This window comes from Sinocyclocheilus grahami, unplaced genomic scaffold (assembly GCF_001515645.1).
Source record: "Sinocyclocheilus grahami isolate Dianchi unplaced genomic scaffold, SAMN03320097.WGS_v1.1 scaffold74.1, whole genome shotgun sequence".
NCBI lineage: Eukaryota > Metazoa > Chordata > Actinopteri > Cypriniformes > Cyprinidae > Sinocyclocheilus > Sinocyclocheilus grahami.
This window is the reverse complement of record NW_015505253.1, coordinates 983,868-1,000,153: the sequence shown is the minus strand read 5'-3', so window position 1 is coordinate 1,000,153 and position 16,286 is coordinate 983,868. Positions and strand designations below refer to the sequence as shown.

Below are 16,286 nucleotides of genomic sequence, written 5' to 3'. Positions count from 1 at the left end.
CAGGGTTTAATTGGGTTTTGTCTGTGTATGTTTTTTTTTACTCTCAAAAGTGGAGCCCATTGACTGCCATTATAAGACTGATAGACTGCAACGGTTTGAGTTTAAAATCTTCGTTTGTGTTCTACTGAAGAAGCAAAGTCACCTACATCTTGGATGCCCTGGGGGTAAGCAGATAAACATCACATTTTCATTTTTGGGTGAACTATCCCTTTAATTTTAAACCATTATCTAAGAAAGCAATATTATGAATAGAGGACTCATATTTTAGTGGGAAGCAATGGTACAAAACAGTTAAAAACATCTCAATGTTGGATTTGTTTCTTACAAACATGTATCTTTTCACTTCACAGGGCATTAACTGATTTGTGTGGATTACTTATGGATTATTGTGAAGTTTGTATCAGCTGTTTGGACATTCTGACGGCACCTATTCACTGCAGAGGATCCATTGGTGAGCAAGTGATGTAATAATACATTTCTCCACATCTGATCCAGTGAACAAACAAACCCATCTACATCTTGGATGGCCTGAGGGTGAGTAAACATTCAGCACATTTTCATTTTTGGGTGAACGTTTCCTTAGCGTCAACGTTATTAGAGTTCAACAGCTTATCAAGCTACAAAAGTCGTATTGTAAAAGCATAACTTAAACTGTAATTACCCAAATGAAATGCAACAGTACTGTGTGCTAATGAGTGTTCTCCTCAGGGAGCATCTCATCTGCTTACCCCCAGGGCATCCAAGACGTAGGTGACTTTGTTTCTTCAGTAGAACACAAACGAAGATTTATAACTTTAAAAAAAATCTGATAAAGAATCAGAGGTAAACAATTATATAAATACTTTTCAGTTTTCTTGCACAGACCGATCGTTTCGTGTCTTAAGACCTCAATGTATCGTCACGAGCCGCAGGGTTTAATTGGGTTTTGTCTGTGTATGTTTTTTTTTACTCTCAAAAGTGGAGCCCATTGACTGCCATTATAAGACTGATAGACTGCAACGGTTTGAGTTTAAAATCTTCGTTTGTGTTCTACTGAAGAAGCAAAGTCACCTACATCTTGGATGCCCTGGGGGTAAGCAGATAAACATCACATTTTCATTTTTGGGTGAACTATCCCTTTAATTTTAAACCATTATCTAAGAAAGCAATATTATGAATAGAGGACTCATATTTTAGTGGGAAGCAATGGTACAAAACAGTTAAAAACATCTCAATGTTGGATTTGTTTCTTACAAACATGTATCTTTTCACTTCACAGGGCATTAACTGATTTGTGTGGATTACTTATGGATTATTGTGAAGTTTGTATCAGCTGTTTGGACATTCTGACGGCACCTATTCACTGCAGAGGATCCATTGGTGAGCAAGTGATGTAATAATACATTTCTCCACATCTGATCCAGTGAACAAACAAACCCATCTACATCTTGGATGGCCTGAGGGTGAGTAAACATTCAGCACATTTTCATTTTTGGGTGAACGTTTCCTTAGCGTCAACGTTATTAGAGTTCAACAGCTTATCAAGCTACAAAAGTCGTATTGTAAAAGCATAACTTAAACTGTAATTACCCAAATGAAATGCAACAGTACTGTGTGCTAATGAGTGTTCTCCTCAGGGAGCATCTCTGTTATTGGTGCTGAGTGGGTGGTACAGGCTAATTCCCAGAACAAGATGAGACATCAGTAGACAAAAACAAGGCTTGTACAGAAGCACAAAATCACTAAACAGGTCTTGGAGGTGACAACCATATTGTTCCTTTCTGGATTCATCTCTCAAGCTGACATGAGAGAGCTGCTCACTATTTGGATCTGACATATTTCTCAAAAGAAGTTTACTGATTTGGGGTGCTCCACTAAGAACATGGAAAACCTTACGGTGAGTTTCAGATTTAAAGGTTTTGATTGAAAGGCATTCAATGCAATAAGTGCCAAAAGTAATGGGTGGTTTTATGCACAATACAAAGCGGAGGGTCTAAAAGGCCACTACCTGTGGTAAAAATCATGGTAACTGATGGAATTGAATGGGTTATTGCCGTTATAAAACCACAGCAATATGGTAAAAGATAACAAGGTTTAAGTAAAAATATTTAAGTTTAATGTTGCCAGCCAACATAGCAGCTTGACACATTAATATAACGTAGAATGTGACTTTGAAAATAGCTCAGCCAATCAGAAATTTAGCGTTGGAACGGTCCATTTTAGAAATGTTATTATCCAACCGGTGAATTTAGTACATAATGATGACACACACATACAGCATATATTTTAAAAATATTTACATGTATATATTTATATTCATATAAATATATTTAATATATAAACGTGACATATTTTTCTTAAATATGTACATGCATATGTGTGCATTTATATATACATAATAAATATACACAGTACACACACATATATTATGTAAACAAAAACTTTTATTTGGATACGATTAATCGTCTGACAGCACTAGTATACTACTGTTCACTAGTGTACTACTGTTCAAAAATGTGAGGTCGGATGTTTTTGAACGAATTGTCTTATGCTCACTAAGGTTGCATTTATTTGGCCAAAAATAAAATTTGTACACAGTAATGTTATGAAATGTTATTAAGATTGAAAATATTTTAATATATTTTAAATATTTAATTATTTTTCTTCAGAAATCATTCTAATATGCTGATTTAGTGCTCAATAAACATTTATTAGGCTAATATCTATGTTGAAAACAGTTGTGCAACAATATGTGTACACAGTTTTTTTTTAACTGTTTATTTATTTAAAATCGATTTTGGCCTAATGGTTTGAGAGTCGGACTCGTAACCCAAAGGTTGTGGGTTCGAGTCTCGTACTGGCAGGGATTGTAGGTGGGGGGGAGTGAATGTACAGCGCTCTCTCCACCTTCAATACCACGACTGAGGTGCCCTTGAGCAAGGCACTGAACCCCCAACTGCTCCCCGGGCGCCGCAGCAAAAAATGGCTGCCCACTGCTCCGGGTGTGTGTTCACGGTGTGTGTGTGTGTGTTCACTGCTGTGTGTGTGCACTTTGGATGGGATAAATGCAGAGCACTAATTCTGAGTATGGGTCACCACGTCATGTCACTTTCATAAATATCTTTACTGCCACTTTTGATCAATTAATAAAAGTATTAATTTCTTTCAAAAAGAAAAAAAAATCTGACCCCGAACTTTTGAACAGCAGTGCAATTGTAAAAAAGTGTGTGCAGTGTCAATAAAATTGTATTGTTTATTATGTATTATTATTGTATTATACAGTATTGCACTAGAATTTTCCTGGTTTTGCTTTTTTGAGTTTGCTTTTATTTCACCCTCTAATGAGGGTTTGGTAAGGGTTTTTAAACATCTTCTGTGTCCCGTCTCTCTGAGCAGCCAGACAACTGGCGGGAGATTGTGAACAAGAAGCTTCACTTTCCACCAGAGCTGATCCCCGCCATCCAAGAGGGCAACATGGCCTGGGTGGACAGTCTCCTCTCCCTTGGTGACGGGATCATCCGCCAGCTGGACGAGTCTGAGGATCGGTTATGGAGGGAAGCGTTGAACCTTTCCATCCGACTGGGCAGCGAAGATATCATGACCTCCCTTCTGCTAGGCGTCAAGTTTGACTTCCGTCAGATTCACGAGGCTCTGCTGGTGGCCGTCGACACAAACCAGCCCAGATTCGTCAAACACCTCCTGGACCGGCTGGATCAGGAGAAAGGCAACAAGATGGATGTTCGTTCTTTCAGCATGGCCATCTTCGACCACTCCATTGACGATTCTCAGTTCGCGCCAGGAGTGACGCCACTAACGTTGGCCTGCCAGAAGGACCTGTATGAGATCGTAACTATGCTGACCCAGAGAGGTCATGACATACCTCTGCCTCATTCCATCTCGTGCACATGCCTGGAGTGCCGCAACAGCCGGCAATACGACTTGCTCAAGTTCTCGCTGTCCCGTATAAATACATACAGAGGCATCGCCAGCCGCGCGTATCTGTCGATCACCTCAGAAGACGCCATGCTCAGCGCTTTCCACCTCAGCCGAGAACTGCGCAAACTCTCTAAGAAAGAACCAGAGTTTAAGGTGAGTGAAGAAAAATTCATTTATTTATAGAAAACATTGCAAATATGAAAAAAAATTATAATTATTTGGAAAAACAAGAGTCAATTGTCTGTTTTTCGTGAACTACTAAGAATGGTCAGTGTTGGATAGTAACTGATTACATGTAATCTAGATTGCATAATCAGATTCCAAAAATTAAAGTACTTGAAATTAGATTATATTATGGCTTAAAATGCTCATAATCAGATTACAGTAACTTTTTATGGATTACATGATTATATATATTCACACAATGGTAGTACATTTTTAAAACTTTATTGATTCACACCCCCCGCCACCGACCCCCCATTTGCGCTTCATCATTCGATTTCCTGCCGCCCCTTGGCTCTCATCAGCTGTAATCGTATTTCACCTGCTACCTTAAATCAGGAAGCCTCTGCTGTGCCTCGCTGCTGGGTTTTGTTGCAGTTCTTCACTCTATTTTCAGTCATTGTTCTTGGAGGACAGACAAGAACAAAGAAATCAATCATGCTTTTACACATTTATCTAATTTCCTTTTCTAATAAGGTGAATTAGGAATAACGGGGCATTGCATTCCATTGTGAAACCGCAAATTGCAAAGAGGCTTAAGAAAAATGTTGTCTTATTTTTATTAATATGAATTTATTAATAGTAGTGGTATTTAATTTGACAATTTTAATTGTCCCCCCCCCCCCCCCCCCCCACACACACAATTTTTATTTATCTTTTTATATCTCCCTTTCTAAATGAATTTACCACTTATATACAGTTTGGGAAACCCTGCTGTAATGTAATGTTTAATGCATTTGATGGTGTTGATAACAAAGAATGGAGTATATTTTCTTTCTCTTTGTTATTTTTGTTGTTGTTGTTGTTGTTGTTGTTGTTGTTGCACAGTAATCCCATTCAAGTCTATGTGATAAATTGGGTCAAAAGTACTCTAAAAGTAATAAAAAATTAGTCAAACTACATTAATTAATATGAAATCCAGATTACGTTACTAACAATTTTTGACATTTTATTTTTAATCATTAATGTACTACAATTTGTAAGTAATCTATCCAGCACTGACAATATGCTACTAATAACTGACTCGTTTAATTTTTTTTACATGCATGTCACATATTATGCTTCATAATTTGACAATCAGGTTTTTCCTCTAATTGCCATGTTTTCCACTGAGTTTTGCCATCATTTGACATTGTCAGTATATTTAAAATAAGCTGTTTTCCCAGTTACCAGCATTTGGTAAACACACTTATTAATGGATTTTTAACATTTCTTTCTCAAAACTCTTTATTGCTGTTTAGCCGCAGTACCTGGCGTTGGAACAGCTGTGTCAGGAGTTTGCAGTGGAGCTTCTGGGAATGTGCCGGAACCAGAGCGAGGTCTCCACCATCCTCAACAGCAATGAGGATGACAGCACACATACAGCATATATTTTAAAAATATTTACATGTATATATTTATATTCATATAAATATATTTAATATATAAACGTGACATATTTTTCTTAAATATGTACATGCATATGTGTGCATTTATATATACATAATAAATATACACAGTACACACACATATATTATGTAAACAAAAACTTTTATTTGGATACGATTAATCGTCTGACAGCACTAGTATACTACTGTTCACTAGTGTACTACTGTTCAAAAATGTGAGGTCGGATGTTTTTGAACGAATTGTCTTATGCTCACTAAGGTTGCATTTATTTGGCCAAAAATAAAATTTGTACACAGTAATGTTATGAAATGTTATTAAGATTGAAAATATTTTAATATATTTTAAATATTTAATTATTTTTCTTCAGAAATCATTCTAATATGCTGATTTAGTGCTCAATAAGCATTTATTAGGCTAATATCTATGTTGAAAACAGTTGTGCAACAATATGTGTACACAGTTTTTTTTTAACGGTTTATTTATTTAAAATCGATTTTGGCCTAATGGTTTGAGAGTCGGACTCGTAACCGAAAGGTTGTGGGTTCGAGTCTCGTACTGGCAGGGATTGTAGGCTCCACCATCCTCAACAGCAATGAGGATGACAGTGAGGATGAAGAACTGGATGAACAGACATTTGAGGAAGGCATCCCAAACCTCGCTCGTCTTCGACTAGCGGTCAACTACAATCAAAAACAGGTACTTCATTTTGGTTTAATTGCAGCAACTGACAAATGTGATAAAATGTCACAACCTATACACTAACTCTTTTTCATTTAGTTTCATTTGATTTATTATTTATTTCATTTTGATTGAGGAGAAACACAGGGCATGTGAACATCATCGTTTGACCCCTGCGTTCATGCCGTATGGGATGTCTGATTGATTGACAGTTGGCTGGGAGGCCTGACTGTTTGTTTTCCTCGTCTAGTTTGTGACTCATCCCATCTGCCAGCAAGTGCTCTCCTCCATTTGGTGCGGTAGCCTGTCCGGTTGGAGGGGAAGTCGAACTGCTTGGAAACTGCTGGTGTCTTTGGGGATTTTCATTGCCATGCCGTTTCTCTGCCTCGTTTACTGGATCGCCCCCAAGTCCAAGGTAAATTTGAGCCAGTGGTGATAACAACTAAATAACATCATAATGGCCCATGGGCCCATGCATACAACCTTATTCAATACAGCTTAAAAGCATTTCAAATATTTATATGGACTTAACCTACTTTGTTCTGCCAGCTGGGTAAACTGCTGAAAGTTCCTGTGATTAAGTTCCTGTTACACTCGGCGTCATACATGTGGTTCCTCATCACTCTCTTGACGGAGTCGATTTTCATGGAGATCTACCGCAGCGATTTTGCCTCCCGAAAGCAGAACATTCTCCATAACTCTCTCCATATGATATGGGTTGCTGGTGGGTCATGCTGCCAAATAAAAATCCATAGGAAAACCACTTAATAGGCATTTAAATCCCCGAGTCTAGCCAATAATTGACTTTGATTTATTTAGAGAGAGTAAATGTAATGAGTATTGTCTAAAATAGAGTGTTTATCTTACTGCATTGGTAGGTTTCTTCTGGTTTGAGTGTAAGGAAGTTTGGATTGAGGGTTTGAAGAGTTACTTTCTGGATTTATGGAACATTGTGGATATGATGGTTCTGAGCATGTATCTGGCATCCTTCACACTGCGCATCCTCATCACGCTAAAGGGATATTTCCTCTGTCAGGACTCCAGCACTCAAGAACTGTGTGACTATTTCACCAACACAGGTGACATCTCACATACAGGCTTTATTTAACCAGCATTGTTTTTTTTTTCATTATTTTAACTAGCCATCCATATATCACACTTACTGAAAGTAATATAGATAGATACAACATAATACAATAATAATAGTTATCTGTATTTTAATTAAATATTGTTATTAACAAATAGTTGAAATTAATTAAAATACAACAATAATAATATTATAATTTGTTAATAATAATAATAATAATAATAATAATAATAATAATAATAATAATAATAATAATAATAATAATAATAATAATAATAATAATAATAATAATAATAATAATAATAATAATAATAATAATAATAATAATAATAATAATAATAATAATAATAATAATAATAATAATAATAATAATAATAATAATAATAATAATAATAATAATAATAATAATAGATTTATTATAGTAAATTTTTAATTATTATAATTTTAATAATAATAATAATTATTATTATTATAAATTAAATAATAATAAATAAATAGTATTATTATTATTATTATTATTATTAACAAATGTCGTTAGTATAATAATAAATAACAACAATAATAATAATAATAATAAATACTTTTTAATAATACTATTATATAATAACAGTAATAATAATAATAACATTTATATATTAACATTATAATAATATTATTATAATAATGTATTATTATTATTATTAATAACAATAAATAAAGAAATGCAATTAAATATATTAATTGTTTGAAATGTAATGTTTCCCACATGTAGCAGCAGTAGTAATAATAATTATTATTTTATACATTTTAATACTTGTACCAATACATGAAAAAAATGTTTTATTACATTTCAAATAGTAATTATTTTTATTGTATTATTAATAATTACAAACAGTTAAAATAATTAATAATAATAATAATAATAATAAAGTTTTATAGAATTTATTATATTATTATTTTTGTATTATTATTATTAATAACAATAAATAAAGAAATGCAATTAAATATATTAATTGTTTGAAATGTAATGTTTCCCACATGTAGCAGCAGTAGTAATAATAATTATTATTTTATACATTTTAATACTTGTACCAATACATGAAAAAAATGTTTTATTACATTTCAAATTATTATTATTATTATTATTATTATTATTATTAACAAATACCTTTAGGATAATAAACAACAACAATAATAATAATAATAAAGATTTCTTTTAAATAATAAAATTATAAAATACTACTACTAATAATAGTAATAATAATAATCATAAATAATATTATTGTTATAAATGAAATAACAGTCGTAATTATTTTTATTTTATTATTAATAATTACAAATAGAGTTAAAATAATTATTGTTATTAATAATAATAATAATACATTTTTATAGAATGTATTATTAATATTTTTTGTAATATTATTAATAACAATAAATTTAAAAATGCAATTAAATATGATATAATTGTTTGAAATAAAATTGTCCCCACATGTAGTAGCAGCAGTAGTAATAGTAATTATTATTTTTTTTATAATTTTTACTACTTCCAATACATGAAAAAAATATTATTATTAATTATTATTATATCCAATTATTATTATTATTATTATTATTATTATTATTATTATTATTATTATTATTATTATTATTATTATTATTATTATTATTATTATATAATTGTATCATACGTTTCTGAATAGTACGAGAGGACTGGAAACAGGAGGATCCTCAGCTGATTGCAGAGACTCTGTTCGCCGTGACCAGCATGCTGAGTTTCACACGTCTCGCCTATATTCTGCCGGCCCATGAATCCCTGGGAACCCTGCAGATATCCATGGGAAGAATGATCGATAACATGATGAGGTCAGATCTTGCTGTTTGATCTCTGAGATTGGATGTTCAATATAGCTATGCGAGGAGAACATCATTAAATTGCTTTCATCAAATGTTTTTCTTGCTCTACAGGTTCATGTTCATCCTAATGATTATTGGAACAGCATTTTTGTGTGGAATAAACAACATATACGTCCCATATGTTGTTTCTCCATATCTTGGCAGGTGATTAATAGCTTGTTTACATGTAATTACATGTGTGTGGTTGGTTTGAAATCACCTGGGAGATGTATCTTAAATCTGTTTGTCTGTTGTATTCGTTTCAGATTTAATGAAACATTTAACTTCCTCTTCTGGACAATGTTTGGAATGGCAACAACAATAATAATAATAATAAAGATTTCTTTTAAATAATAAAATTATAAAATACTACTACTAATAATAGTAATAATAATAATCATAAATAATATTATTGTTATAAATGAAATAACAGTCGTAATTATTTTTATTTTATTATTAATAATTACAAATAGAGTTAAAATAATTATTGTTATTAATAATAATAATAATACATTTTTATAGAATGTATTATTAATATTTTTTGTAATATTATTAATAACAATAAATTTAAAAATGCAATTAAATATGATATAATTGTTTGAAATAAAATTGTCCCCACATGTAGTAGCAGCAGTAGTAATAGTAATTATTATTTTTTTTATAATTTTTACTACTTCCAATACATGAAAAAAATATTATTATTAATTATTATTATATCCAATTATTATTATTATTATTATTATTATTATATAATTGTATCATACGTTTCTGAATAGTACGAGAGGACTGGAAACAGGAGGATCCTCAGCTGATTGCAGAGACTCTGTTCGCCGTGACCAGCATGCTGAGTTTCACACGTCTCGCCTATATTCTGCCGGCCCATGAATCCCTGGGAACCCTGCAGATATCCATGGGAAGAATGATCGATGACATGATGAGGTCAGATCTTGCGGTTTGATCTCTGCGATTGGACGTCCAGTATAGCTATGAGAGGAGAACACCATTAAAATCGCTTTCATCAAAACTTTTTCTTGCTCTACAGGTTCATGTTCATCCTTATGATCATCGGAACTGCATTTTTGTGTGGAATAAACAACATATACGTCCCATATGTTGTTTCTCCATATCTTGGCAGGTGATTAATAGCTTGTTTACATGTAATTACATGTGTGTGGTTGGTTTGAAATCACCTGGGAGATGTATCTTAAATCTGTTTGTCTGTTGTATTCGTTTCAGATTTAATGAAACATTTAACTTCCTCTTCTGGACAATGTTTGGAATGGCAAACCAGGAATACGTAGACATGCCTGATTACGCTCTGGCTGAGTTTGTGGGAAGGATCTTCTACGGGATATTCACACTGCTCATCGTCATAGTGCTACTCAACATGCTTATTGCCATGATCTCCAATTCATTCCAGAGGATCGAGGTTTGAAGCTTAAAAGATCATTATAAAAAAAAAAAAACGAGTTAAGATAATATTAGAGAACATTTGTAGACCAGTGCGATGGAAGAAACTTCCGGTACCCAAAAATGAAAGTGGTTTTTATTTACTCTCCCTCATGAGTAAATATTTCAAATAAATGCTATTCTTTTGAACTTACTATTCATCAAAAAAATACTGAAATCATTTGCAGTCATTAAGTAGCACAGCTGTTTTCAACATTGATAATAATAAATGTTCTTGAGCAGCAAATCAGCATATTAGAATGATTTCTGAAGGAACGTGACACTGAAGACTGGAGTAATGATGCTGAAAATTCAGCTTTGCATCACAGGAATAAATTACCGTTTTAAATATATTCAAATAGAAAACTGTTATTTTAAATTGTAATAATATTTCACAATATTACTGTTTTTACTGTATTTATGATCAAATAAATGCAGCCTTGCTGAGCAGAAGAGATTTACCTTACCAAAACGTTACCAACCCCAAACTTTTGAACAACAATGTTTATGTACAGTATGCTCATAATGTCTCTTCCTCTCAGGATGACGCAGATGTCGAGTGGAAGTTTGCTCGCTCTAAACTCTACCTCAGTTACTTCAGGGAGGGTCTCACTATGCCAGCTCCCTTTAATATCATCCCATCTCCAAAGGCTCTCTTCTATATCTTGAGGTAAAAAAACCTGCTAAATACGAGGTACTATCAAACCTCCATGATCTCTTAAGCAGAATATGTGAACTCACACTTTTTTTTTTACCATAGACTTTAGATCATTTAGAACCAGATGTAACCTATCTGTTCCTCCCGGTCTTGTGTAGAAGCATCTGCCGAAAGATTTGCTGTTGCAGTAACAAGAAAGCCCCAGAATATCCTCCCATTGCATCTTTGGTGAGCGTCTGAGGGGATTCAATCTCTACACCCACCATAACTCTTGGTTAAATTTTGCTGATGAGGTGTTTTTCATAAATTTTTTTTCAGTCTAGCAATACCCTGAATAACAGCAGAGGTCAAGGTGAGGGCAGAGTGCCATACCGCCTGCAGGTGACCAAGGCTCTAGTGCACCGCTACATTGAAGCCGCACGTAGAGAGTTCGAAGAGAGCAAGCGTAAAGGTAGGTCATATTTTCGGCATCAGGTAATGATCCAAAAAGCTTGCAGTATTTCAGTTATTTAAGGGGTCCTATTATGCTCTTTTACAAAGTCTTGATTTGTTTTGGGGGTGTTCTAGAACATGCTCTCATGCTTGGTGGTTCGAAAAACGCATTATTTTTCACATAATTTACATTATTACAATACATTTCTCCCCAGCCTGGCACAAACGGCTCGATTAGGTCCTGGTTTGATGAAGGTCTGCCTTCCAAAAAACAAAATGTGTTGTGATTGGTTAGCTGTCCCAGTGCGTTGTGATTGGCAAACAGCTTAGACGGTGTTTCAGTATTGCTCCGTCTTTCAACAAAAGCTTTTTGCCGAATCTGGCGCTTTACTCCCTCATGATATTTCACAATATTACTGTTTTTACTGTATTTATGATCAAATAAATGCAGCCTTGCTGAGCAGAAGAGATTTACCTTACCAAAACGTTACCAACCCCAAACTTTTGAACAACAATGTTTATGTACAGTATGCTCATAATGTCTCTTCCTCTCAGGATGACGCAGATGTCGAGTGGAAGTTTGCTCGCTCTAAACTCTACCTCAGTTACTTCAGGGAGGGTCTCACTATGCCAGCTCCCTTTAATATCATCCCATCTCCAAAGGCTCTCTTCTATATCTTGAGGTAAAAAAACCTGCTAAATACGAGGTACTATCAAACCTCCATGATCTCTTAAGCAGAATATGTGAACTCACACTTTTTTTTTTACCATAGACTTTAGATCATTTAGAACCAGATGTAACCTATCTGTTCCTCCCGGTCTTGTGTAGAAGCATCTGCCGAAAGATTTGCTGTTGCAGTAACAAGAAAGCCCCAGAATATCCTCCCATTGCATCTTTGGTGAGCGTCTGAGGGGATTCAATCTCTACAACCACCATAACTCTTGGTTAAATTTTGCTGATGAGGTGTTTTTCATAATTTTTTTTTCAGTCTAGCAATACCCTGAATAACAGCAGAGGTCAAGGTGAGGGCAGAGTGCCATACCGCCTGCAGGTGACCAAGGCTCTAGTGCACCGCTACATTGAGACAATGTTTATGTACAGTATGCTCATAATGTCTCTTCCTCTCAGGATGACGCAGATGTCGAGTGGAAGTTTGCTCGCTCTAAACTCTACCTCAGTTACTTCAGGGAGGGTCTCACTATGCCAGCTCCCTTTAATATCATCCCATCTCCAAAGGCTCTCTTCTATATCTTGAGGTAAAAAAAACCAGCTAAATGCGAGGTACTATAAAACCTCCATGATCTCTTAAGCAGAATATGTGAACTCACACTTTTTTTTTTACCATAGACTTTAGATCATTTAGAACCAGATGTAACCTTTCTGTTCCTCCCGGTCTTGTGTAGAAGCATCTGCCGAAAGATTTGCTGTTGCAGTAACAAGAAAGCCCCAGAATATCCTCCCATTGCATCTTTGGTGAGCGTCTGAGGGGATTCAATCTCTACACCCACCATAACTCTTGGTTAAATTTTGCTGATGAGGTGTTTTTCATAAATTTTTTTTCAGTCTAGCAATACCCTGAATAACAGCAGAGGTCAAGGTGAGGGCAGAGTGCCATACCGCCTGCAGGTGACCAAGGCTCTAGTGCACCGCTACATTGAAGCCGCACGTAGAGAGTTCGAAGAGAGCAAGCGTAAAGGTAGGTCATATTTTCGGCATCAGGTAATGATCCAAAAAGCTTGCAGTATTTCAGTTATTTAAGGGGTCCTATTACGCTCTTTTACAAAGTCTTGATTTGTTTTGGGGGTGTTCTAGAACATGCTCTCATGCTTGGTGGTTCGAAAAACGCATTATTTTTCACATAATTTACATTATTACAATACATTTCTCCCCAGCCTGGCACAAACGGCTCGATTAGGTCCTGGTTTGATGAAGGTCTGCCTTCCAAAAAACAAAATGTGTTGTGATTGGTTAGCTGTCCCAGTGCGTTGTGATTGGCAAACAGCTTAGACGGTGTTTCAGTATTGCTCCGTCTTTCAACAAAAGCTTTTTGCCGAATCTGGCGCTTTACTCCCTCATGTTGTGGAAGCTGTCCTCAGTAAAATGCGCAGCACACAATAGCAAATTGGGCTTATAATGCTCAGGAACAGAGTTAAAAAATAAATTGCAACCTCTGTTTCCTGACATCATCCGCTTTCGGAAGCCCAAACAAAGACGTTTGGGCACGGAGGTGAAAAAAACAGCGTTTCTGGCGGTCGCACACCGAACGAGAAGCACAGCATCGCGTCGCGCCACGTCTTTAAAATTCAAATACATTATTTTCTATGAGTGTAGGCACGTTTGTCTGCGGCGCCCAGCTACGTCGTGTTGTACTTGTAAGAACTGTTCTAGACATGCCGAAAATTTGACGCTACAGCACAGCAGCTCTTCTTCTTAGTTTTCTCTGATGCACTAACTCTGCAGCAGCACTTCTTCTTCGTCGTCTCATCTGATGCACTCACTCTGAGATCTTTTTTATGCCCAAACATACACACTACACACTGACAAATTAAAAAAGTGAAAAAGCATAATAGGACCCCTTAAAAAAAAAAAAACTAATAGTGACACATTTAGCATTAAACATTATGTCGAACTATGTACCTTAAAATGAGCTGTGACCTTGAGGTCAAAGATCTGTGCGGGTAACCACAAGATTGTAGGCTCAAACCCCAGAAGAGGAGATCTTTTAGCAAGACACTAAAAAAAAAACTAATAGTGACACATTTAGCATTAAACATTATGTCGAACTATGTACCTTAAAATGAGCTGTGACCTTGAGGTCAAAGATCTGTGCGGGTAACCACAAGGTTGTAGGCTCAAACCCCAGAAGAGGAGATCTTTTAGCAAGACACTTCATAGTTCCCATCATTAAAGAATATAATAAGTGTACTGCAAATTAAAATGGATCAAAGTGTCTGATAAATGACTACCTACTTGTTTCAATACAGTTACTTATGACCATTTTGGGATCAGCATCAATGCTTGGAATGGCACACTATCATACTTCAGCTTCAGTATAGACATTTTTTATTTTTTTTTTAAGTAATATGTGAAACAGAAAGGATGTTGTAAACACTTCACACAGCAGTATACTACATTGTCACATGATTTCAATACATGCAGCACAGTAAGTGACATGCAGTTACACTGCCATTCAAAAGTTGGGGTTAGTATGATTTTTTTAAAGACATTAACTCTTTTATTCAGCAAGGATGGAATAAATTGATTAAAGTGACAGAAATCTTTTTTTTAAGATTATAAATGTCTTTATGATTTCAAATAAACACTGCTATTTTGTTAACATTAGTTGATGCATTAACATGCATTATAAAGTGCATTAATGCATTAAAAATAAAAAAGTTTAAAAAAATGAACATTTTTACAGTGCTTTTTAGCCTTTATTAACGTTAGTTAATCATTTGAATAACGCATTAGTAAATGTTGAACTTAACATGAACTACATTTAATAAATGTTGTAGAAATATTTTTCATTGTTAGTTCATTTTAACTAATGTAGTTAAAGTGAATAAAGTACACCTCATATGAAATGTTTCTTGAGCTGTGCGCAAATCAGCATATTAGAATGATGTCTGAAGGATCATGATACTGAAAATTCAGCTTTTTATCAGAAATAATACATTTAAAAAAATACTACAATTGAAAACAGCTGATTTAAACTGCAATATTTCACAATTTTACTGTATTTTTATCAAATAAATGCAGCTTTGGGGAGCATAAGAGACTTCTTACAATACAATAACTTACTAACCCCAAGTTTTTGAATGCCAGTTTATCTTAGAATTATCATTTTTTTATATCCAATTTTGTGTAAAACAAAAAAATGCCACAACACATCCTAATCAAAATAATGAGTGAAGAAAGCTTAAGTGAGAAAACAATTTTTTTCTGGCAAATGTAGTTTGTTATCCAGGAATTTCATATATACAGAACAAATGTGCATTTGATTCACACTGCAGCAATAGTATGAGCAGTATGATAGTATGCCGTTCTGAACCTTGCATTGTTTTCGCTACTAACTGCTGTTGTTGTGATGCTCAGACGTCGGGAACAGAATCACCGAGCTGAATAAAGTTGTCGGCCAACTGCACACCGAGATGCAGGAGTTCCACCAGAAGCTGCAGTGGCGGCGCAAGAGCGAGCCGGACCAGGCCAACATCCTGGGCAAATACATCTTGGGCGCAAAGAACAATTTCCGTGACTTTGATAAGAACGAGGCCATGGGGTGCGAAAACACAGATCTGCACATCAGTACTCATCTCGCAGAGGAGGAGGAGGACGACGAGAATGAAGGAGAGATCAAAGCAGGAGGGATGGCCTCAGAGGAGGGGGAGGAGCCCGAGTCCGAGGGCCCCGCGGAGCCCGCCCCAGGAGAAGAGACTACTTTTGAGACTGCTAGCACTCCTGATGTGTGAGAAACAAACACTGCAGTGTCGCAGCGCACAGCCGTTCCCTGAAAAATACCTAGTCACAAGTTTCTAGATATATTCATTACACTTTGAATTACTGATATATACATTTTTACATAC

General features: G+C 35.0%; 1 protein-coding gene across 1 annotated transcript; it reads left to right on the top strand.

The window, feature by feature from the left end:
* The first annotated feature begins 1,861 nt into the window (after nt 1-1,861).
* trpc2a (transient receptor potential cation channel subfamily C member 2a) lies at nt 1,862-16,172 on the top strand. Its single transcript, XM_016272926.1, has 14 exons — nt 1,862-1,876; nt 3,376-4,068; nt 5,379-5,475; nt 6,098-6,222; nt 6,455-6,619; nt 6,754-6,928; nt 7,083-7,283; nt 9,940-10,102; nt 10,206-10,298; nt 10,400-10,592; nt 11,155-11,282; nt 11,429-11,498; nt 11,589-11,721; nt 15,799-16,172. The coding sequence occupies exons 1-14, from the start codon at nt 1,862-1,864 to the stop codon at nt 16,170-16,172; spliced, it is 2,625 nt and encodes an 874-aa protein (XP_016128412.1).
* Nucleotides 16,173-16,286: the final 114 nt, after the last annotated feature.

Coding starts and splice junctions, on each gene's coding strand:
- trpc2a (XM_016272926.1), top strand. Junction 6,223..6,454: donor TCAACTACAATCAAAAACAG/GTACTTCATTTT, acceptor TTCCTCGTCTAG/TTTGTGACTCATCCCATCTG. Junction 10,103..10,205: donor ATGATCGATGACATGATGAG/GTCAGATCTTGC, acceptor CTTGCTCTACAG/GTTCATGTTCATCCTTATGA.